General features: G+C 27.7%; 1 protein-coding gene and 1 long non-coding RNA gene across 2 annotated transcripts; one reads left to right on the top strand and one right to left on the bottom strand.

Moving 5' to 3' along the window:
• The first annotated feature begins 2,195 nt into the window (after positions 1-2,195).
• LOC107440274 (uncharacterized) lies at positions 2,196-22,101 on the top strand. Its single transcript, XM_087164452.1, has 6 exons — positions 2,196-2,408; positions 7,244-7,296; positions 9,248-9,364; positions 14,223-14,270; positions 16,123-16,173; positions 21,933-22,101. Exons 1-6 carry the CDS (start codon positions 2,255-2,257, stop codon positions 21,981-21,983), a joined length of 474 nt encoding a protein of 157 aa, XP_087020578.1. The 5' UTR covers positions 2,196-2,254; the 3' UTR covers positions 21,984-22,101.
• On the bottom strand, positions 15,556-25,482 carry LOC107440275 (uncharacterized). The gene is made up of 2 exons (XR_001583617.4): positions 24,458-25,482; positions 15,556-19,784 (listed from the first exon to the last, which is right to left on the bottom strand). It is a non-coding gene; the product is annotated as an uncharacterized LOC107440275 (long non-coding RNA).

Here is a 25,482-nt window from a genome sequence, read left to right as displayed (position 1 = left end):
AAGTCTTGAAAGAGAGATTAAGTGATACGAGAATTGACGAAACTTCTCTCCAATCTAGACATGCGAAAAGAGTGTCCGTTATCAACTGCTTAAGACATTTTATTTTGAATCAGCTTTTGGCAAAAAGAATACTTACTTCTTAAGATTTTCTGCAATTACAGCAGGAAAAATACTTTTAAATATAGCGTTCTTTCGAACACAATATTTGAAAATATTTTTTTAGAGATAATATAAATAAAAGTGTCAGATTTTTTTCTCGTAATGTCCTTTTTCGTTCCAAACTTTCATTACTTAAAGCATTATTCTCATACTCATAAAAATTATTATGAGATAGTCACATATTTTATTCAGTGATGTATTAAATTTTTTTAAATTAATGATGAAAAAAAAATAAAGAATAGTTGCGCTTACGCAAACCAGAGGCAACCATTAGAAATGAATGAAATTGAGTCTAATATTCTTTGGAGAAGTGATCACTTGACGACATGGAAAACATAATAATTGTTATCGTAGCTTCGTTTGGATTCCATTTGACATTCACTATATTTACGATGCTTTGAGTCTTCACATTTAGAGCTTTTTATGTGTTTTTTGAATTTCTTTCACTTAGGGAGGAAAAAAGATTCCCCAGAAAAGTGCGTAACAGAAAGATCTCAATGATCTAGAAAAGACGGAGTTATGAAGTTATCAGATATAATAATACAATAATAATAATTATAAATATTACAACACAGTTTAAACACTCTATGATGCATTTTAAGAAATAAGGTAAGAGGATTAAGGAAAATGGAGTACTTAATAGTAGGATATTATACGGATGATTCATTATAAAATAAATAAAGAAATAAAATAAAATAAAATTGGTATTAGGGATATTCAAAATTTGGCTTGACTCGGGTTATTGTCTGAACATTTAATTAACTAATTGCTCTAGTATATTTAGTAAATTTAATTGATAGTTAATTAAATGTTGCAGAAAGCATGCGATGAATAATACTTACTCTTTGATTTTATAGTAAGAGAAAGAGGAATATTTTTTCAACGGGTTGATTCAAGATAATGACATTGACATTCACTTTTTCAAACTGTACAGGTTCACCCTTTCCATTGTAGTAAAGTACCAAAATTTTTAAATTTGTAATAGTATGATGCTTTGAATTACACTGTCATTTTGTGAAAACATCGTGTGAGTGCATCGTTTTGTGAAACTATCATTTTGTGAAATCTCTTAAAGAACCTTACTGAAAACAAAACTAAAAGCAGTTCAATGTAAAAATGTCTTTGTAGACGCCTTTGAAAAAATTTGGAATACAACTATTTCACGTTTAAGTATTTATTCTTTAGAAAAAACATCAATAAATCATCAAAATCGTAAAATTACAACAAATCTAGGTTTAGATCTAATTGAAAAGTATAAACAAGAACTAAAAATTCTAAAAAAAAAGTTATAAAATAAGTTAATAAGACATACTTTAGGCCATAACTTGCGCGAATCATCAACACGGAGAAAGAAATTATGGTTAAATTACATTTCTGATTAAGAAAAACATAGCTCATTTAGAACCATTCATTTAGAAATATTTTCGTTATGGTTTTTGATTAATGGCAATTCTGGCTTTTAAATTATAGTTCCTTTTACTACAAATTTACTAAAGCACACAAGTCTGAAAAGTAAATTTAACCGAAAAAGGGTTTTTATACCTTGCTCTTAGGTACAAAGAAAAAATTACCAAATTTTACGAATTTTAAAAAATTTTATCACTTAGTATCATAAAGTCACATTTTATTTTCAATTCTACTAAAATCATTACCGAAGCGTTTCGCTAAAAATACTGAGCTTTTTGATGTTCCCATAGAGCTAAAAATACCGTAGATTTTTTTTCTTATTATGATAGTTTTGACCTTCTATAATATGGCAAAAATGTTTTTTCTTATGTATAGCTTTAAAGCAAAACCAAAAATATTATTATATTATTTTTTATACTTTGTTTCCGTACTACAGTTGTATAAACACGTAATTCAAGTCTTTATATAATTCAATTATATTTTAGACAATGCAAAATGCGAAGCACTCTTTATGAGGAAGTATCGTTATCGCTATAATTATTATACCAGTGGAATACAATATGGTTCACAAAAATTTCAAAACAATGCCAAATTATTTGCTCAGCTTTTATGATTCGACTATAAAACCATTTTTATTAGCTCATAAATTCTAAATCGATTTAAATAAGCTTCATCTTTTTGCTTTAAAATGAGTAATTTTAAGTTTTTTATATTCGTTTATATTATTTTTGCAATTGCCTCAGTTCCAACTTTCGGATTTGGAATGGCACCACCAAGTTCAGGTTCAAGAGGACAGGACCATTTATATCCCTGCTCCATGTATGTTGCATGCGGAAAAGCTGGTATGATTTATTGGCTTCATTATATTTTAAAATTATAATTTTAAATATATTAATAAGTAATTATTCTGAAGTATTTCTCATCAATTGAAATAGCTGATATCTGAAGATATAGTGGACTATTTAACTCATTATTACTTAAAACATTTTGTAAAATGATTAGTGACTAAGACACAAGATTGGCTCCGTGGTGCATCTAATTTCTGCAAATGATTTGAATCACTTTTTAACTTTGATAAAATTTATTCGCTTTGTTTCTGTTTGCATGTTTTTAACGTCAAAAATAATTTTTTGATTTTTATAATGCTTCAAATCTATGTTAATGTTGCATGCAAGAATAATGGTATTGCATACTGATATCATATAAAAAAAATAATTATAAACTTAAATTGTTCTGCGAAGCAATTTTGAAAATTAGAGTCTGAGCGCAAAGGGCGAACAATAGAGAATAAGCAAATACAAGATTCTATTGTATTCCTCTTACATTGATTCTTTACCGACCAGAGGCCATTTTTTCAAAACTTGAAATGTGTGAAAGCAAAAAATTGGAAAATTCACTTTTTTTCCTGCAAAAACCACCAATTTTTCTGCGAAAAAAAGTGAAAATCGGGTGGCATTTAACTGGATATTTTTAATCAGTGGTTTTTAAAGCTAGACATTACTTATTTTTTATCTTTAAAATTTCAAAGATCCGAAATAGAGTAGTTCCCTTACCTTGAAGTAAATCGGATTCCTCTGTTTGCTAATGTATTCCGTCACGTTCAAAAGGTTGAAACCATCCATATAAGAGCATTATTCACTTATCTTTGCAAAAAGTTTAGTATAGTTTATGGATTATTCTTTATAGTTTACGGATTAGAGGCTTCCTTTTTTGCAAAAAAAATAAGAGGCCAACAAGTGGCAACTAACAAGCATTTTTTTATTGCCACTTTTTAAATTTAGATCTTATTTAAATTTTTCTTTCATATTTCAAAAATGCGATATAGATCAGTTTCTTTACCTTTAACTAAGCCATTTTAGTGATCTTTTCTGGCAATGCATTCTTTCAAATTCAAAAGGTAAAAACCATTCATATCAGCGCATTATATTATTATCTTTCCGAAATTCATAGTATAGTTTACGGATTATTCTTTTCTATTAAATAAGCCAATTATATGGAAATATAAATTAAGCATTTAAACTTTAAAACATGAACAGTTATTAAAGTTGTAAACGTAAAAAAAATTATTTTATTTTATTATATGATGCATTATTATGTGATATTTCAAATTTTCAAATTCCATTTAGACACAGTTCTTTTCTTTGCAATGGATATTTCTATGCATTTCCTATCCATTTTTATACATTCCTACCAGATACCAATATAAGAAAATATTTAGTGTCAGCAAGAACTTGTATCACAAATTTCAACAACTGTATATATGATTGGCAAATGAACCATGCAATTTTGACACAGTGTTAAAAAGTTTAAGATGCTATTTTACGCGTCATGAGGTAAGTTTGCATAAACAACTCTTTTATATTAAAATTGAATCTGCCTTTACAAAATAAGGCTAGAAAAACTAAAAATGAGAATAAATCATCAATCCCAGACCAAGAGTGAAAACAGTTCTAAAACTAAGGATAAATTCACGTTCTAAAGTTTTATTTTAGATTTTATGACCATCACTGAAATAAGGTTTATTTGCGCAGGCTTTTTTACATTTTCCTAAGCACTTTAAGAGCGAAGGTTGGCCAGATCATAGAGTTTTCAACACGAACTAAATGTCGCAATTGAGAACCTGGATAAAGCTAGAATGAAAAGAAAAGATTAAAAACGAGAATTTTTTGTAAGGGGTTTTGCTTGCATTTACTTGACATTTAAGAAAACAAGCTTTGCAAACTGATATTTTTACTAAATTAAAAAAAGGAGTTTAATTAGCCAACCTTTCTATCCCAACCAAATAAAAATAAAAATGTACTGTTTGCCGTAAAGGAACCTGTTACTGGTTTGTTTTCTGAATATTTGAAGTTTTGGAACTGAATTCCTTCAATATCAAAAAGTCAAGGCTTATATTCATGTTTGTATGGATGTATATATATATCGCACCCATGCAAGAAAAGTGACACAAGGCAAAAAGCACCAGTTTTGAGGCTATGTCAATCAAAAAAATATGTATAAAGTGTCCCATCAACCTCAAATGTGTCACATCTCTAACTAACAATTTAACGAGCTGAGAGCAGTTTTGTCTGTTTTGAGTCTGATTCAGAATAAGGGTTATCGTATTCGTTAAGTTGATTTTTCTCCTATGCATCCTCCAATCCATATATATATATATATATATATATATATATATATATATATATATATATATATATATATATATATATATATATATATATATATATATATATATATATATATATATATATATATATATATATATATATATATATATATATATATATATATATATATATATATATATATATATATATATATATATATATATATATATATATATATATATATATATATATATATATATATATATATATATATATATATATATATATATATATATATATATATATATATATATATATATATATATATATATATATATAAATAAATACAAGAAAACACTAAGAAAGTTAAGTAAGAAAAACAATAAGTAATTGCTTTTGCTTTCATATTTTGTTTTCATATTTTGTAATCTGGCAATCGTTCTGCGAAAACATTTTTAAATCATTTTTGAAAAATATCAGTCCATGTAAGTTGTTATGATTTTGCTACTCGCTTTATAGTCCCCCCTTTTTAATGTTTTTTCTTTTTATTTTATTTTATTATCTGTTTTTACATGTTATTTTTACTTTTTATGATCTATTTTTATGTAGTTATTTTATAAAAAATTTTTTTGAGTGCTCCTCACACTATTGTATTAATATATTTTGCTTTGGCTTCATTGATACAATATCAGAAAGCACTCTGTTTTGCGGATATAATCGTGTGGGCTGAAGAAAAGATTATATCTTTTTTTTTCCGGCTTTTTTTTCCGGTTTTTTAATTAAATTTTTTTTTTTTTTTTTTAAATAATATGTTGTTTGTTATTTTTTTACTTATTATTTCCCACCCCCTTTTTTTTCATATGTCTTTAATTTTTCTTTGTTTTATTCTTCATTTATATATATATATATATATATATATATATATATATATATATATATATATATATATATATATATATATATATATATATATATATATATATATATATATATATATATATATATATATATATATATATATATATATATATTAAACTAACTTTAATTTATAAATTGTCAGCGAACTGTTTCTGTTATCTGTTTAAAATGAATGCGAACAATAATTTTTTTTATAATTCTCTTTTCACATTTTTCCTTGATTTTAAATTAAAATTAGAATCGTTCTATATTATTTCTTCAAGCCAAAAAATCTTTAGTAGTTAGCTAGCGTATCTTTGTAATTTGCTGTATTACGCTGTATCCTCTATCTTCGTAACTCAAGAGGTCAATCCTCGCTATTCCTAAACATACTGTTTTATTCGTTGTAAAACATCTGATCCAGATTTAAAGATTTGAAGGAACTAAAAATAAAATATGCTAATCTAATTAGGATCTGATATGTCTCGAAATAAATAAATGTAACCAACTTGATAAAGTTTTCAATCCTTGATTTTTACTTCAGATTAGAATCGTTCTATATATTAATTCTTTTTGAAAAACTTATTTATTGGTGAGCTAGAGTATCCTTGTAATATCCTGTATTAGGCTGTGTCTTCGACCTTCGTAACTCAAGAGGTCAATACACTCTATTCCCACACACGCAGTTTTATTCGTTAAAAAATCTAGATCTAGATTTGAAGAAATTAAAAAAACAACATAAGTTAATCTAATTGAGATCTGATATGTCTGTAAATTAATAAATGTATAAACTTAATATATTTATCAACAAAAAAAATCAGGATACTTATTCTGAATTTTTTTTGATACGTTATTTATGTATAATAAACAATTATCAGTTTAAGTTAAGTCAATTTAGAGGTCATTGAAATGATGGTAATATCGATGCCATTTAAATTCATGTTCAGATCACGAGTATGATCAGATTCGATTCATGTTCAGTTTATGCTAAAAAATGACAAATGAGAGAAACATCGAAAATACTAAAAATAAAAAAAATGGAGTTATGAAAGATTTAAATGGCGGCTCCATTAGTTTCATCAATTTCTCTTAAATTCGATTTTATAATAATTAATTCGATCTATTTTCGATTATACGTTTCGGCAATTTTGTTTTAGAAAAAAGTCCAATTGAGTCATTTTATATCTCTCAATTTATATAACAATCATTTTTTTTTACAATTAATCAGAAAAAATTGTTCTGAAATTATTCTAAAATATTTTTAGGTTCCTTAGATTTAAAAATACTGAGATTAACGGTAATAATATCGATGACATTTCAATTTTCCTGTTGAAGGAATAGTAATAGTTGCACAGTGAGAGTGACATTGAAGATATTAAATAAAAAAAAATAAAAAAAACAACATTAAAGATTTTCATGGCAGCTCCATTATTCGATAAGTTTTTGTTCGGATTCGATAAGTTCGTTATCGATAAGTTCGGATTCTGTAATGTTTGATTAGATTTATTATTTAATTAAACTGGAAATAACCTTAAAAATTTTTTCATTAAAAACTATTGTAGTCCAAAATGATTAATAAAGCAAATATTTTTGAAATTAATAGACTTTAGACAGTGGCAGATTTTCTTTTATATTTTTGCCTTAAAAATGAGATTTAAATGAATATTTTCCAGATCCGAAGGACAAAGAAGAATTTGATGCCATAATTGCTCGAATTAAACAAGAGGTAATATCAACAATAAATTTAATTACTGGATGCTAGGTAACTGAATTATTTTTATATCACATTTATAGAAATTTTATCCAATCGCACCATAGTCACATTTATCGAACTTTTATACTTACAATCTTTCATTTATAAATAACATATGTAAACTTAGTAAATAGGGAAAGCTGAAATATTTGCGAGGAACACTTTCTTAAGTTTTTTATTTACGTAATATATTTATTGTGATTTATTTATCAATTACATTATCTTTATATCAAATCCATTAACGCTCCGTTTCCAAGTTTTTTTTCATGCTTTTATAAATAATGATTCACCAGATTGTGACATTGCTCTCCTTAATTCAGAGCTTGAATTTAAACTTTCAAAAATTAATATGCATACCTTTTATACCTCTTTTTATAAACGAAATAAAGATAAATATTTCAGGTAATAAAATTACAAAAGTCACCGGTAAACCAACACGTTGAAGGCCTTCTTTGATTTTAAGTAATTTGATGCCAAAATGTTAAACTAATAAGATATCCTTACATTTTAAAAACCTGATACTCAAATCTCATTAAACTCAATTAGTTTGTGACGAAATAATTTTCTGGTATATGCTACGAGCGAAAATTTTACCAAAAAAATTACGAAATAACTATAACCACTTTTTCGACGATACAGATTTCGCCAAAAGGGAGGAATTCATTAGTCATTCTATTTAATTTTTGAAAAAAAAAGTATAATGAGGAACTTGTAGTGCCTCATGGCAACTAACGGATGACGCAATTATCCACTTTTTTGTGGGCATCAGATAAGATAATCTGCATCACCCCAACAACACAAAAAGAACAAAAGACAAACCACACCCATGCTCGAAGCGGGAATCGAACCGTAGTTCTTCCTGGTATGAGGCCAATTCCTTAACCACAATATCACCCGGTCGTCTGACGCAGTCGTTCTAGTCTCGATGGTCTCCTTTCCAGTTTTGGTCATATATTGGAGAGGTTGCATTTCTTCAAAAATCACGTGATTTCGTAACAAATTGGTCTGGAAATTTAACGAAATTCAGCTCAAAGAATGCAGAATCGTCAAAAGTGAGAGTTTCATTTCTGAGAATGTAGGGTGTTAGTTTATTATATTGAAAGTCGTTTATCTTATCTCTTCTCTTCTTTCTTTATTTATCAATTTCTTAATTTATTTTGTTTTAGATTGTAGCTAAGCTACCACTCCAACTACTCAATTATCATTCATTAGTATACAAGACATGTTAACTAGACTCAAGCTTGATGTACCTTTTATTAAATGGTGGTCGGTACATTGTCGGTACCCTACTTTCATAATTGGTGATTAACCTTGCGTGATCTCAACACGCTTATTTAAACTTAAACACTCACTTCAATTTGAACACACTTAGTTCGATGGGTGGTCCGCTGTAAACACTAGACTTACTGTTTGAGACTATGACATTGTTCTCGTCACGCTGTTGCTACTCAGTCTCTATCACATACAGCTGGACCTGTATCCATTCAACTGCTAATAGCAACGCAGGAGGGACCACACATGCTGACATTATCTTAATACATATATCACGACCAACACTCAAAAGCTCGATGATCTTAATGCAGCTCTCTCAGTCTCTCGCTCAACAATGAATCAATTAGTGGTATTCATTCATCGAATTTTATAACAGATAAAATTCTAAAGGGGGACTAATGTAGCGTAGCTACCTCTACAACTCCTCAATTGCCATTCACTAACATATAAGACATGTTAAATCGATGCTATCTTGAGGTACCTATTGATAGATGGCTGTTGACATTGTCAGTAGCCTACACAAGCTGTTTTTAAGCAAATGAGTCAAAGTGAAATAATTATTCAATAGACTTCCAAGAGACTCAAATTTATTTTTATATGTCATGTAAAAACACGGATCTCTTTTAATCTAAATTTATGATTTTGATTACAGGATTTTTTGATTGTAGCAGAGGATTTAAAAGAATCAAAAGATGTGTATACTTTCAAAGGTTATGAAGAAATGAATCCTATGATGGCGGAATTATGTGAACAGGAAGCAGATTTACGTGTAGGTTTAGCTGTTTTTTTTTAATTTCTTTGGCAGAAATAATGCTTTTATTGCTTATTATTATAAATAAGAAATTTCGCCAATTAAATGGCACCACTTATGGGATTCAAGAAAATTCAGGGTTTTGTAAGCAGCAAATGAATTTATTTCATATAAGTACGAGTTAATTACAAAATAGATTACATTTTATTTCCAAATCACATGTGTATATTCATTATTTTTTAAAACGGGGGCTGGTTTTGGTGTCAAGAAGAAGGCTATCAGTGATTTAAATAAATTCAAATTAAACGTTAGTTAAAACAATCAATCTTTATCAATATGGTATAGAACAGGGGTTTCCGACTTACATGAGGCCTGGGGCCGCAATTATACACACCAGTCAATTGGCGGGCCACAACTTTATTAAAATTTTATACAGGACTTTTTTATGTTTGAAGGAACATTAAATATTGCTGTCAGACTTTATAAAACTTTTTTTGATATTAAAAAAAAGGCAAAATAACAAGCATTACAAATAATGCTTGTTACGTATCATTTTGAATCTTCTCTTAATCTGAAACTTAGTGACAAGATTTTTTTAACTTTCAAATTTAATTCTGTGATAAATTAACATTTTTTCGACTTATTAAGGAATTATAACAACAACTAAAAAATTCTCAAGCATCTGAAATAATTTTTTTTCTTTTCCGCTCATTCGATATTCAATTCAAGGAATTTAGATAAAACATGATATTCATTCCCTCTTTTATGCACTTTAAAATTTACAAATGTAAGTAATTTCGTCCAAAATGAGTGGTTTCAAAAAGCTAAATTGGAGAATCTCTGATACGCACATGCTAAATTATATTCACAAAAAATAAAAAAAAAAAAAAGAGCAACATACACGATTATTTTTGTATTTGAATAAATATTTTCTTGGATGCAAAACCTGAGAAAAAATTTCTTTTGCACCGTTGTACTGTTAAATTTCACAGATGACAAAAAAAGTAGTTTTTTTTTTTTTTAACGAGAAAAGTATTTTAAGCCCTTATAGATTTTTTACGAAAATTGTCCGCTATGAAAACTAATATATTTAAGTTCGCGGGCCACAAAAAAGGGCTTCGAGGGCTGGATGCGGCCAGCGGGCTGCCAGTTGGAAACCCCTGGTATAGAATCTATCAATGAAGACAGTCTCTCTTATTTAAATTCTAACTATCTAAAAACTATATTTAGAAATAAATTAAAAAGAAAACGCATCTAGGATTGAAATGTCTGAAGTGAACAGAATTGATATTGTCTGCGAAGTAAACTTTATCAATTTTAAAAACGAGACTGGATGTGGAGTCAAGAAAAAATCTATCAGTGATTCGAACAATCTATTTCTATTCGTGTGGTACAAAATCTATATCATGGAAGAGAGTCTCTTTAATCTGAACTCTACCTATCTGAAAACTAAAAATTAAAATTAGATTTATTTTTAAAAAAAAGCTTCAAGGAGGGAAATATTTTATATTTAATGTTTCTTGAAAAATTGCAGAATGAAATAGATTTGCCAAGATCGGCTTTCTAAGATATATATTATCCGGGCCAAAATATCCAAAAGTCAAATGCTGCGGACTTAACGAGACATAAGGCATGCTTTAGTAAAATAATGTTCCTCTTTTTATATCGCGTCGATGAAAGCCTACACATGTCCGGGGAAACGTTCCATCATTTTTTCAATAGGTGGCCTTAAGAACTGACTTGCTAAGGTTCATCACAGCCGAAGTGTGTGCTGGCAGTGAGAATGGTCAATTCGACTCTGTATGCAATCTGTGTTCCAATTCATTGTAAAGATCTGCATTAGATTTAGATCAAGGCTCTTATTAGGCTAGTTCAGGTTTAAAACAACCATTTCACCAAACCATGGCTGTTCAATACCCTGTGATGTGAATAGATCAGTTATATTCTGCGAGAAAAGAAATAAACTTTCCTCTTAAATACTGCCAAATAGTTGGGGAAGAAGAGCTGCCCAGAATGATTACATACATACGAAGTTCATGTTCCCATTCACAGAAACTTACATACCCAGTTCAAACCATGAAAAGCACCCTCACCATGATTAACCTCATTTCTTTAGTCAGGTAACTGTATTTTTTTTATATGAAGAATATACTGAACAACCCTTGTTGCAACCCTTTTTGTGCTCAATATCTTCTTTTTAAATTTGTGCATTCTTAATCAGAGAACGATCGAGATATCAAGTGTTAGAGAAAGTCTGAATCCATCTTTTCCAGGTTACAAAAATTACGAAACAACAAGCAAGCAACTTTAGTTATTCAATATCACCTCCCCCCCCCTATGAAAGGGGGCTTATCTAGACATTTTTAAGAATAGAATGCTATGTATTCCTTAGCATTCTACTCTTAGCACTCTACTCTACATTGTTCATTTGAAGTAAAATTCTTCTACCTCCGTAGATTGTTTTTAAGGTCAATGGCACAAAATACCTTCTATAAAAGACATTCCAAAAATTTGCTATTTTGAGTGTATTATACTATTAGACATTCGCTATCTTATTTTCGATTTCTTGCTTCTGAAGTTAAAAGTAACGGTTGAAATTACATAAATTATAAATATAAAAAAAAACTACCACTCTCTAAAATCAAACCTCTTTTCCTGAAATCATGAAATTAATATGCAATACCTCTCTTATCAGATCAAATTGGCATTTTTAATTGTATAAATGTATTATTATATCGTTAACAATGTTTTAATATTTTCTGCCTAAAGATATTACTTTTATTGCCATCAAGAAAACTATTTTCTTTCACTTTCTTTACTTCTCATATTAAAGTAATGGTATAAAAAGAATGGAAATTATTGGAAGCAACTTATTTTTTTAAAAATAAAAATGTAATATTATTATTAATATTATTTAAGTTTTCGCTATGATTTTTTATTGATTATTTTCAGCCATGTTCAAAGTTAACAACAATATTGTAACAATAAATTATTTGTTTGTGTATTGTGTATTTAACAATTGTGTACTTAATTCAAAGCATATTGCACGAATTGAAAATTATCAAACAGTTTAATAGTCTTGACTCTAGAGACCGTCTTAATTAATCTAATTTTTTCTAATTAACAAATAATTAAGAGAGCATTAAATGTACTTTTGTGCAGTTGAAATTAAGTTACAAAATTTGAAGCTCATCTTATTTTAATAACGATACTTTTTCTTTTAAACACGAAATAATTTTTTGTCTCGCAAAATAATAAAGGTACTCACAATCTGGAAATTATGTTTCCAATAGTTTCAGCTTGATTCTCCATATCTGTGGAAAAACTTAAGCAAAAAAAAAAATGTTTACTAATCTCCTTCATCTTAATTGAATGAAATCTTTTAGAAATTATTTCTTAATTTTTATTATTTAATTTCATAATGGTTGAGAAATTTGAGAATCGTTTTATCGGCAATATTAAACAACAATCGAACGGCAATATTAAACAACAATATCTGAAATTGTCATCAAATTTCATTTAAACATGCATGAGAAGTAAAAATTTAGAAAGTTTGACTTTGGCAAAATTTCGTTATTCTCACCGATTTTGTACAAATTTTGTGTTTTGCTATTTAAAAAGACTCATAATGAATTTGTATACATCGTAAACTAAATAAAAAAATCTTACAAACACTATTAATTTATTCAATAGAAACAGAATAATAACCTTAATAGTTTATATTTATAAAAAAAATTTAATGTAAACTTTTTAGTTTATAATAATAAAATCAATATTTTGTTTCCTCTTATAAATTCAAAATTGTTTGGGCTTACGTTTTGATAATTAAACAGTGGATAAAAAGAACAATTTTTGCCCCCGATTCTAAATTCATTCAAAAATTTCATTTAGAGTTTGTTCTTGTGAGATACTTGAAAAACCAAATATTCTCAGAGACTTAGAAGTCATATTTGACATAAAGTAAACTGCAGATGATTCCATTTTGTTTTTTTAGATATGTAACGATGATATCAGATGATGTTAGCTAGCTTATAGTTCTCATAAATAAATGAAGAAGTCTTGCACCTTCTTTAATATCGAATTATTTTTTAATCGTTATGTAATATAAGCACAATGATCAATGTCCTGCTGTTAACGATTAACATCTCAGTTATATGAAACCACATGTTTCTTTGATGGATAAACTACTGATAACGTGAATTGTAAAATCTAATAAAGCAAAGCCACTCTGAAGGACAAAATATGATATTAAGTTTTACAAAAAAATATTTTAGCTTTATAAATTGTGTAATATAACTTTCAGTCCTGTGAATAATTTCTTTATGCTGCAACATATTTGTTAACAACGCTGACTTATTTGTTATTTTCTTTTTTCTCCCCAAACGAAGAACACGTATTCAAATAGTTATGCATAAAATGGCTAATGATTAGCTAAAATACTTTCAGAGCCATAAGATTGGCAAAGAATATATACTTAAGAATCTAAAAGTTCATCAATTTTCCTTGGCTAAGTGAGTGTGTTGTATTATTTTCTAGATTGCAGCTGTTTCCTCTCCCTCCCAAACGAATTGAAGTTAAATATTCCCGAAAAAAGACTACTTTATTCAAAGAAATTGCAACTTCAGGTCGGACATCATAATTCAAACACCATTTGCATGAATTATTTTATTTAATTTTAGACTTTTGAGCAATTAGATTGCAAAAAAAACTTATCACTGACGTGATTTCTGAATTTTAATTTGTGCATTATACATTTTGTTCATTATAATTTTTAGTACAGTTTTAATCTGAAAAAAAAAAGATTGTTGGCAAAGCTGTAATATGATATTTACTGTATACGTTGAGGATTTGTTAGTGATTTTCTTTAATTTTACAGGAAACTTTGTTTAACTTGATTGTACAAATATATCTAGAAAACTATTCAGTAAGTTAATTATTTTTTTTTCTCTATAAGATGTAATGCATGTGTGATGTATATTCCGAAAACTATGGTTTCCATTCACTAAAAAAAGCATTTAAGCCAGGTTTATACAAGATTAACTTCAAACTCAATAATTAAAAAGTGTATGTGTGAATTTTGATAAATATTTTTCCTCTGAAGGATAATCAGTGAATGCAATATAATAAATCTCATCTAATAAATGCAAGATATTGTACAAATTCAATCAAGAAATTCAGAAGAATAAAAAAAGTCATCGAATTTTTTTTGACTATAATATGTAATGCCTATGTGATATTTAATCCTAAAACTATAGTTTCTATTTAATTAAAAACTATTTAAGCAAGGTTTTATTAGGTTAACCTACAACATAATGATTAAAAACTATACACTTGAGTTTTGACAAATATTTTTCTAATGAAGTATGGATACAGGATAGTGCAAAATTCCATCAACAAATTCAGAAAAGTAATGAAAGAAATCAAAACGATGAAATGTTTACATAGAGCATGGGTTCGCAAACCTCGATGATAGTAAAAAACTACGAAACACGTTAGTTTTCACTTTACAGGACACCTGTACTGTAAACTCTGTATTTTCATTTGGTTGGCATAGAAATGTTTATTTATTTATTATTTACTTATTTATCTATTTATTTATCTGTTCACTTATTTATCTATTTATTTTTTTAAACTTAGTGGAAATATTTGTATAACAAGCTTACTTCATTTTAGATTTCATAAAAACAGGCCTAATACTTTACAAAAAAATATCCTTTTTTACCTTTTACTGCAAACTACCTCGTTTTTGCTAGTTTGTATAGTTAAATTTAAGACTGCTTCAAGCTTTGCTTGGTTTATTTGTTAATTATTCATAAACCTTGTTGGCCTCTGTGATAAACATTGTTTTTGACATTAGAATCCACCTTAGACTGCTCTCTGGGTAGGCTTTGAATCTAGAAGCGACAAATGGTGGCAGTCATTTGAAGCGTGTACTATCTAAATTTACCAGAAACATGCCACTCCTCCTTCCAACTTTCAGACTGTCTTCACTTTGGCAGAGATCAAAAGCTTACCTTACATCTTCAGGTGCATCTGGGAATTGTTTTTGCATCCCTGTATACTGTGAAATGACGCCAATGACCGCCATTTTGAACAACTTTTGCTATAGTAAATTAAATAAGTTTTTTTGTAATTCGAAAATATGTCGGATATATAAGCAGCTAAGTGAGACAAATGTCAATGGTTTTCCTCCAAGCAGAACACACATGTATATTTCATCATTTAATGCTGGACAAGGGAAAAATAATCAATATCAATTATTAGGGAGTGTTTTTGTAATGAATTTCGATCAAATTGTAAATATATTAAGTAGAAATTTTTTTATATTCAAATGCAGCAATAAAAAAATTATTGTTGTTAATTTTACCACATGCAATACATTTACATTTTTTAAAGTCAAGCTACATTATAACATCTGAAAGTAACGAAATTTTAAACTACAGAACTTATGCATTAAAAGTGCACTTTATAAATTCACAACTACAAGTACTTATTATGAATAATATGCAAGTTCCTTTATAAGTGTATATCTTTATCCTTTCATGAAAAGAAATATGTAAATAAAACATATTATCTATTGCAAAGAAATTATAATTAATTATTATACATCTTTAACGACTATTTAAAAGAACGAAATAAAAACAATGCTTTAATGTTTTAGAATTTCAATAACAATGTTTTTGAGTTTCTCTAATCTTGATATTTTTTACCACTATAAACATTCTTGATCTTTGGAAAAACTTAATTAGTTTAATATTATTTATTATATTATAAAGGAAATTTGTACAAATCCAACTGATGAATGCCAGCGCTGGTCAGAACGATCGGTAAGTTTCTCTACCTGTATCAAAAATCTGAATTCAAGATGTTAATTACAGAAGTCAATATTGAAAATATAATACAAGTATTATTCCAAAAAGCAGAAAAAATAACATTTATGTTTCTGAAATATTTCGTCAAAATAATTTTTGCGAGTATACTTTAAGAGTGCAGTATAATTACATTTTATAAAGGTAATATTAAATAATAATTTTATAAAGGAAATATTAAAAAAAAGTGCACTTAAATAATAATGCGGCTTAGATTCATTTACTCAATTTGAAATTTAATTTTGTTTGTTAACCATTGGAAATTTATTTTTTTTATACAAGATCATTATTTATGTTTAATTAGTTTCATATTGATGTACCTTAAAAATTGAGAACACTTATTGTAAGAAACTTTAGAAACTTATGTTTCAAGAACCTTAATTTGTGTTCAGAAAGTTTAAACAAGTATTTGATATTTTAACAGAATTTTTTTTTTTAAATCTAGCAAAAATTAAAAAAACTGTTAATTTAACTTTAAAATTTTATATATTTATGCAAAAATATTTAGAATAAATAAATTATTAAAATAAATATTTAAAAAATTAATGTAAAAGTAAACAATGTAAAAACATGCCTCATCATATCGTATAATAAAAAATTTCAAATTATTTCATGTATTGGGTTGTTTATAAAGTATTTTAGCTTTTTTTTCAATGTCTTACGAGTGCCAAGGAATAAATGTTTTACTTCTTTATAAGTTGGCCATTAGTGTGAAGTGAAAAAAAAAAAGATTTCGATACATAAAAAGCACTACGTCCCAAAAGTTGTACATGGTCTTGTATATCACATGCGGGTTCTTTCAGATTTTTTATGTATCATCTTCATTTCCCGCAAAAGCCTTATAGTTTTAATATTTTTCATAAAACAGCAAATTTCTTTAAAATTTTTTCAAATTTTCGTGAATTGTCATATAAAACAAATCATCAGTTAAAAGGCGTGTATTTAATGAATATTACTTGTGTATTTTATCAGAAATTTTCAGTAATATTTTCACTTTTTACAACAGCTAAAAAAATTTTACAAAAAGTACAAAATATGTAAGAAAATATCATATTTCAAAAAATTGTCGGAAGAAAATGAAACACCTTGCAAACGTTGTGTATTTAGAAAAGTATTACTAATGAATTGTTTTGAAATTTTTCTGGTTCATTTTCCTTTTCATTCAGTAACTGACTCATGAGGGATTTTTTACCTTTTCTTTTATATTATTAATAATATTTTAAAGTAACAACCAAAAGTAAACAATATATAGAAAAGTGAAGAGTACACCATATCTTCACAAATGTGGAATCAATGATTACATTTGAAATAAATCACAGGAAATTTCATCTAAAGAGCGAGTTTTTTCATGACTAGCTCACTTTGTTACGATTACGTATAGGTTCAATTAATTGACAAGTTTATTGCAGTTAAATCAAAAGATGGATAGAAAAGAAAACGAATCTAGCTGTAGGCGAAGCACAAGTTGCCAGATTTCAAGAAAACAAGCTAAATCAAAACATTTTAGTTACAAAAGAAGGCAAAGAGCGCATTCTAAAGCCTTCAAATTTGATGTCAAAGGAGAAGCAAAAGTCTCATGCTTTTCAGCACCTTCAGTCTCAGCCACACCCCTAACTAGAATTGAACTTGTGACTGTTGCTAAAACATGTGCCAGGTATAGAATGCTGGATGGACTTGGTGCTGCATTTGCGGTCGCATTATCAAATCATTTACAGAGAGTAAAAACAAAGATGAAAATACAAACTAAAAATTAAAAGATGAAATTACAGAATGCAACGATTCTTCAATCACTGAAGATAGATGTAGAATAGACAAAAGTAGCAAAGAATACTGTAATTAAATATACGGAATTAAATAGCTGAATAGGAAATCAAACTTCTAGGCATTTACTTTCATGGAGGAAAAAAACAAGTCGTTAGTCCCAATGGTGGAAAGAGAGTCACTTCAATCATAGATCTAAAATAAAACCATATATAGAGATTATTCAAGAACTAAGAACTACATATTTAACTTAGACACATCTGTCCGTAAACCCCTTCAGTGTCGGATATAAAGGAATCCATTTTGATTCTTTTAAATAGCGAAACTAATGCTGCATCTCAACTTATTGTAGTTATTTGCATCAGAACTATGGTAAATGTTTAGAATTTGGCATTATTTGTCTGCTTAAAAGGATCTGCAAAAAGGGTGATAGGTGAGTTTCACTCAAATGTGCAAAGACTAAAAAATATTATGAATTACCAGGACGGTAAGAGAATGAACCTTTAAGGATTATTCTCATCAATGGGCAAGAGCTCAACTGGGAACAATCTAACTAATGCGTTTCAGCGGATTAATAAGATTCGTCAGAAATGAGAGAATATAACATTTCTGATCTCAGAGCAGATCAAAAATATTTAATAAATGTAAACCAAGTAGTTTCTTCTACAAAATATATACCAAATTCGGTGTAATTAAGCCCTTGGAAACTTTCGAATGCAAGATAGTCACTACCATAAAAAAAGGTCCATAAATTTGCATGCGAAAATTAGATCCATCTACCTAATGGAACTAGCTTCCTTCAATATGCTTCAACGTGATTTTATGCATAAATTAAATCAGTTAGCATTGCTACTTTTGTCAAGCTATGGCGTACTCTTTAGTTTTTCTTTCTCTCTTTTTTACTTTTTGTTGCAATTTTATAAACCTCACAATAGTATTAATAATGTGAAAAAAGCTAATAAAAAACCCCTCCTGAGTCCGTTACTAAATGAAAAAGAAAATGAACCGGAACAATTTCAAAACAATTCATGGGTAATATTTTAGTAAATACACAATGTTTGCAAGGGGTTTTGTATTCTTCCGACAATTTTTAGAAAAAAGTCATTTTTTTTTACAAAAAATTGCTGTTTCTCGAAAGAAATTTTAAAAATTTAATGCTTTTACTGGAAATGAAGATGGTGCACAGAAATTGTAAGAAAAATCCGGAGGGAAATACTAATCCATATACAACTTTTGGAAGTTAGTGATTTTCGATTACTGCAAACTGTTTTTTCGCTCCACCTTTCAAGTCATTCTGGTGCTGTACCTTTTGCAATTTATTCGGCCCTAGCGTGATTCCAGGTTCATAAAATGTTTCTTATTTGCTTGTAAAAAACTAATTCAGGGAGGTTTTGAACACCTATCTTGAAGTAAAGTATAACCATCTGAAAAAATTTAGAGAGACCAGAACATTCTTGGAGAAAATCCATTTCTTGTCTCCATTGATGATGCCCTTTGAAAATCGAAAATTTTCTTGACGCTTGGGAATATAGAAACATGATGCTACAGACGTCTTTCCATAAGAACGTGAGGAACCCGCAGGTCAAGCTTTGAGAATAAGCAGCGGTGTTTCAAACGATCGTAAATGGTCAAAGTCCAGAAAGTTAACAGCAAAGCAATCGCCAGAGTTTTTATACCGCGGTTTGTTCCTATTTTTGCCTTCATTATGTTTATACACCAGCTTTAAACATTCTTCCTGAACCAGGTGAATTTTCAACAACAAAATTGCCGGATCAAAAGGGGACGCCTTCGGAAAGATAATTCTATATCTATAAAAATAAAATAAAGTTCAAAATTATTATATTTAAAAAAAAAAACTGAATTTTGATACAGAAATATATAACTTTTTCATATCATAATATTTTAAGTTTTATACTTATAGTATATAAATTAAGTTAAGTTTTATATTATATTTAATCAACTTTCAAAAATATTTAATTTTTGAATTTTCGAAAAATTCTGATTTTTTCGAACCAAAACATTAACGTCTTAGCTTACATATATTTTACTAAACATATATATATGCAAAGACATTATATTTTATTACATATATTATATTACATATATTTTACTAAAATACTACAGTATGTAATGAATTAAATATTACATTAAATCGAAATCTAGATATAAATACATAAAAATCGCAGTGAACATTACAAAACTATTCCGGGGATTCAGAAATTTCCTAACCTTCAAATGGAAGAATTTGTAATTTTTGCTTTAAACTCAGAAATTTTTTCTAGGGGAAATTTATCTGAAAAAAAATGTTAAATATTTTAAATAGTTGCGTTAGTATTATTTCAATAGTTCTATATCGGCATTAATTTAAAACTAATCATTTCTTAAATGATTGGTGGTAGTTTTTTAAAAATGACGGAATCTCTCCGATTGCTAAAATTTATCAAAATAATCTTATTACTGAAATTGATTCAATAAAAATGAAACATCACTAAAAACAATTTTTGGCACATTTCTGCCCTATGAAAGTCAATTTATGAATTTTCATTAGTTTTATGGTGATACTAAAAGCATATTTAAAAAAAAATTTATAATATAATAATAGTTTGCTCTGTTCTCTGTTCTAATAACTTATATATTTGTAACTTTAAAAATATATATTTTTAATAATAATTTAAAAGTAGCAATAGAATAGTATGTAAAAAAATTTCTTTATTGTTCAATTGCATTACTAAATTCAGAGCATGGAGAAACACGAATCTTCTGGCATAACTTTTGATCTAATTATAGGATTTTCACTTATTAGAACCAATCATACTGTTTCAAGAGGGTAACTTCAAATATGCAAATTAATTAATGAAGACAATATCATAAATTACGAAATTAGACACAAAACATTCTTTATTTACATGCTTGATACATGCCTTTTTTCAACGGATTATGATTTTTGACATTTAAAACTCATTGTATAGCGTATTTTTATAGCGTGTGGAGCATGCGCTTGTTAGTTTTTGGGTCGAATAGTTTCTTTTCAGAAACTATAAATCCTTTTCAAATTTATTATTATTTTGCCTCAAAATTTACATTCTTTAAACTCATGTAAAAATTTGTGTACTTTAAATTTACAAATTTTTCTAAAATTATTAAATAATATAATAACAAATATTAACGTGCAATTCCTTCTATTGGAACAAAAATTAGTCAAAATGATTATCTTTTTTTGCGTAATGTACCTTTTTAAAACTTTCGAATGGAGAGAAAAAAGTGCATAAAATTTATCACCAAGGAAGGATTATTTTCTAGATTTGTAAGGAGCAGTTAATTTTAGTCCAAAGATGCACTCTACACAATAGTCCCATCTGCTTTAAAATAATTAAGCATCATTAATTAGCATACATAATTAAACTAACTACATTACATAATTAATAAGCATACAGAAATACTTAGCAAGCATGCATAATTAAATTTGTTTAGCCCCCATGCTTTATGAGTCATTTCTAATTATTAACTGGTATTTTAATGTTTTTACTTTTTAAACTGCGAAAATATTTAAACTTTATTTGGTAATAGATTTTTGTGTCACATAAACTATTTATATTTTAGTCGAAATTATTTATAGAAAAAAATTAATTTATCTTTAATAAAAATTTCTTGTGTTATGTGCGTAACAAAAAATTTAGTTCGTATAAATTAAGTATCTAATAATACCCAAATTTATATTTGTAGATTATAAATACGTAGTCTAAGGAGTTTCGCATTTTTATTAATACATAATTTAGTAAAATGATTTAAAGTTTCTAATTTGAACTTTTTCCTTAAGAAATTCGTTTTTGATATAATATATAGTTCTAAAGCATACTGATGGATCAAACCTAAGACCATCACAATTTCTGTAGTATTCTTAAACTTTTAAAAATACTGTTTAATTTTAAAATAATATATTGATTTCTTTTTTATAGAAAGAGTGTATGGATTTCTTGGATGGACTTCATGATCAAGAAAAATGCTGAAATCAAATGAAACAGCTGTTGACCTATAAACCATATCAGTTTTCAAACATTTAATAAAAATTTGCATAGATTATTAAGAATTATTTTTTCCTTGCGCATCAGAAAAATAAGATTTATTAAATACACTGTAAGAAATTTCTTGAGAAAAATGGATAAATAACAATTTATTTAACTGTTATTTTACCATGTTAAAAAAAACTTTAATATAACTAAACATAAGAAGATATTTAAACTGTTAAATGTGAGGAAAACAGTTTATAAACTGCTTTTCCCTAATATGGTTAAACAGTCAGAATTTTGTCGCACAAACTAGGCTCACCAAATGAAGCTGCTTAGTTCTTTACAACTGGATACATTTTATCTGGAGCAAATCCGGAAATCTTATGATTGACAGAACAGGGGTCCAGACCCAGCTTTTACACAACAATATTTCCTCATTTTCTTTTAACTTATGAAGAGTTTAGAGAGTCCTGTACTCCTCAATTTGTGACCCTGGAATGTTAGAATACGATACTTTCATTCACGTATCGATGTCAGGAACATAAAACTGCTTACCACTATAAAAGTCAAATATTTCCCGTCTCTTATGATTGGTGAAACCGAATAATCCAAATAACTCACATTCTTTGTTCATTTGATAAAACACAACTCATTTAGAACCAAACTGCAATGCCCTTTACCTAACGAAAAGCCTAGCTCAAATGTTAAGGCAAATTTATTTTGACGGTTTTAAGACTATGCTAGCTGCAAATGGTTAAAAAACGATATAATTTTGAATTCATGATTTTCTAAATATACTAGTTGAAAACGGTTTCAAAACCGTAAAGGTTAAAAAAGGTTATTTACTGTAAACTTGACGGTTGATTGGATGGACACATTGCTGTCGCTTATTTTGTCATAATTTCATAATGATAATTCTAACAGTGTAAATTTGAAAATTCAAACTTTTAGACATTAGACATCTAGACATTGTAAAAAATTTTGTGGTTTCTTGAATCGTAATTTCGGTTACAGTTATTGCGTTTTTAATTCAGTATCGGATGACATTAAAACCTAATTATCTCTCTGATTACGCGACACTGTAGTTTAACTTAACCTAATTAGAATGCAATTCGAAGATGTAGAAAAAGTGCAGGATATAACGTTTAAAATATGATAATATATTCATAAAGGTTTATCTTAGAATTGATTTTCTTAAAAAGAATAAACCTGTGTTAGAGAATGATGCAAAATAATACTTGTAAACTCCTCTTATCATTTCGGGCTTTCTTTTAAGAAGTACGAAAACAGCTTAGAAAATTGCTTGAAACTTTTTAAATTTTTAAGATATTCAAATCGAACTTTCTTTATTAACTGCAAAATTTGATTCCCTACGAAATCCCGCACATGCGCAGTATAAAAGAACTACTTTAACTACTCATATCTTGATCAATTTTAACACATTGTTTTCAAATTTTAAGCAAATATTTATATTATTAATTGAAAATTACTCTAAGAAGTTAGTTTAGCTTTATTGAATATAGCAATAATTATAATTTTATAGAATATAGTTACAACAAAAAAAAGTAAGACAAAAAAAAATCTATCATGTGTCTATAAATATTTAAGCTAGGGTTACGAAATGGTGAGTAATGGTTGCACATAAAAATCAAAATAGCTGATAAAAGTTACAAATCCATTGCTACACTTTTCGGCACATCGTGATCAATAACATTGCTTTCCTTTGTTATTTACTGTCTGTCCCTCAAGCCTTTATAAGCTTTGAACTTCACTCATATGTATGATAAATCACATGACAATTCACTAAACAATTCTTAAGTTTTAAAACAATTGGTATTAAATTTTGTCTGTGTAGAGACACATATTATCTTGGGGTCACTTATTGACTTTGGTTAGTTAAAACAAGATTAACGTGAGAATTAAGTAGTTATACATTATATCCACAATTACACCTAATATACATTAGCTATTAAACTCGAACAAATAAAACACAAAATGTTTAAACAAATGAATTCATTTACCTCAATCATGTGATACTTGATAATTTTTAATCAAGAAAGGTAATGCTAAAAATACCTCATTGAATAACATGTTAAGCATTTATCTCAGCATACTATGCGATCAAATTTAAATATTAGAATATAACATTAAAACGAACTGGCCAAATAAATTAATCAGAAATCAGCACGAGCAAAAATTAAGAATTAAGGAATAAATTTTAATTCCATGTGGAATCACTATATTATAGGAATAATGCTGCAATCAAAATCTACTCTTAAACATTATGCTATAATAATCATTCATAGTGATCGACCTAATGGTACCACGTGCTGGAAAATAAATTAAGATCTTAGGGTTAGTACAAAACGTGTGAAAAGCTCAATTCTCTAGAATAAAAAAAATAGAATAATCTAAAATCAAATAATTAATCAGAACAGAAACATCAAGGACAATTGAAACAAAAGTATACTTACAAAAGCATTTTTATTGTCTTGGCTATCTATCAAATATCCCTTTACACAAAAATGTTCATTATAAAACTAATTCACAAAATAATTGCCAGAGCATATTCATCCTGGCTATAAAATAAATAAATTGCTTAGAAAGCAAATAATTAATAAAAATTTGTTTCAGATGTAAAAAGATTGAAATGCATGTTTTTTATCAACAAACACATACATTAAAAAAAAAATGAAACTCTCAAGGAGTCTCTAGCAGCACACAAAAAAACTAGCGTAGGGGCCGAAGCCCCCTAGCCTCACGAAGACCAACAACCAACTCAAAAATCCTGTTTTCAAATCTGGCGGTAAAGATGAAATCAAACTGATGCCACAATAAGAAGAAAAGTTTCTCTATTACGTCTTCGGCTTATCAGCCATACAATTATTCGCCTCATCTTTAGCGGAATTCCAAGACTCTTTTCCTTCATCTGATTGGCTCCTTCACCGTTCCATTTTCCAATCAGAGATGATTGTTGCCCGAATGATAAGCTCTCCTAAGACACTGCATTCGGTGTTGTTCTGTTTACAAACTGAAACTAGAATGTCTTTAAGATATATGAGAAAAGATTTGTGAGTTCTTGTGCAGAGGTGTGATATTATTATTAGAAAAGTGTTATTACAATAAATGTTAAATTCCTATTTAACAATTCATTAAGTAATTTTGAAGAAATATTAAAAAAAAAATATTAATTTAGAATTGTTTACATTATTTTGTCCATCCACTGTAAATAGTGATGTTCAAGATGAGTCGCATTGTTTGCAAAAAAATGTTTAGTAAAATATAGTTTTCACTTGGTTATCAACTCGAATATAATAAATAAAATATACAAAAAATATTCTACAGTTCCTTTTCTCTGCTATTTACATAGTTTCATTAATCCACTCTCATAGCTTATCGTAATTGCATACAATGCTTGAAGTTACAGACCATGCTCAAAATAACTGGCAGTATTCCTTACATTTCTGGTAACATAACTTAAAATGATTGGAGCTTCTTC

The sequence above is a fragment of the Parasteatoda tepidariorum genome, chromosome 5, assembly GCF_982258835.1.
Source record: "Parasteatoda tepidariorum strain Cologne lab strain chromosome 5, Ptep-v5.0, whole genome shotgun sequence".
NCBI classification, from domain to species: Eukaryota; Metazoa; Arthropoda; class Arachnida; order Araneae; family Theridiidae; genus Parasteatoda; species Parasteatoda tepidariorum.
This window is presented reverse-complemented; position numbering and strand designations above follow the sequence as displayed.

Coding starts and splice junctions, on each gene's coding strand:
- LOC107440274 (XM_087164452.1), top strand. CDS start 2,255: ATGAGTAATTTTAAGTTTTTTATATTCGTTTATATTATTTTTGCAATT. Junction 7,297..9,247: donor TTGCTCGAATTAAACAAGAG/GTAATATCAACA, acceptor TTTTGATTACAG/GATTTTTTGATTGTAGCAGA. Junction 16,174..21,932: donor AGCGCTGGTCAGAACGATCG/GTAAGTTTCTCT, acceptor TCTTTTTTATAG/AAAGAGTGTATGGATTTCTT.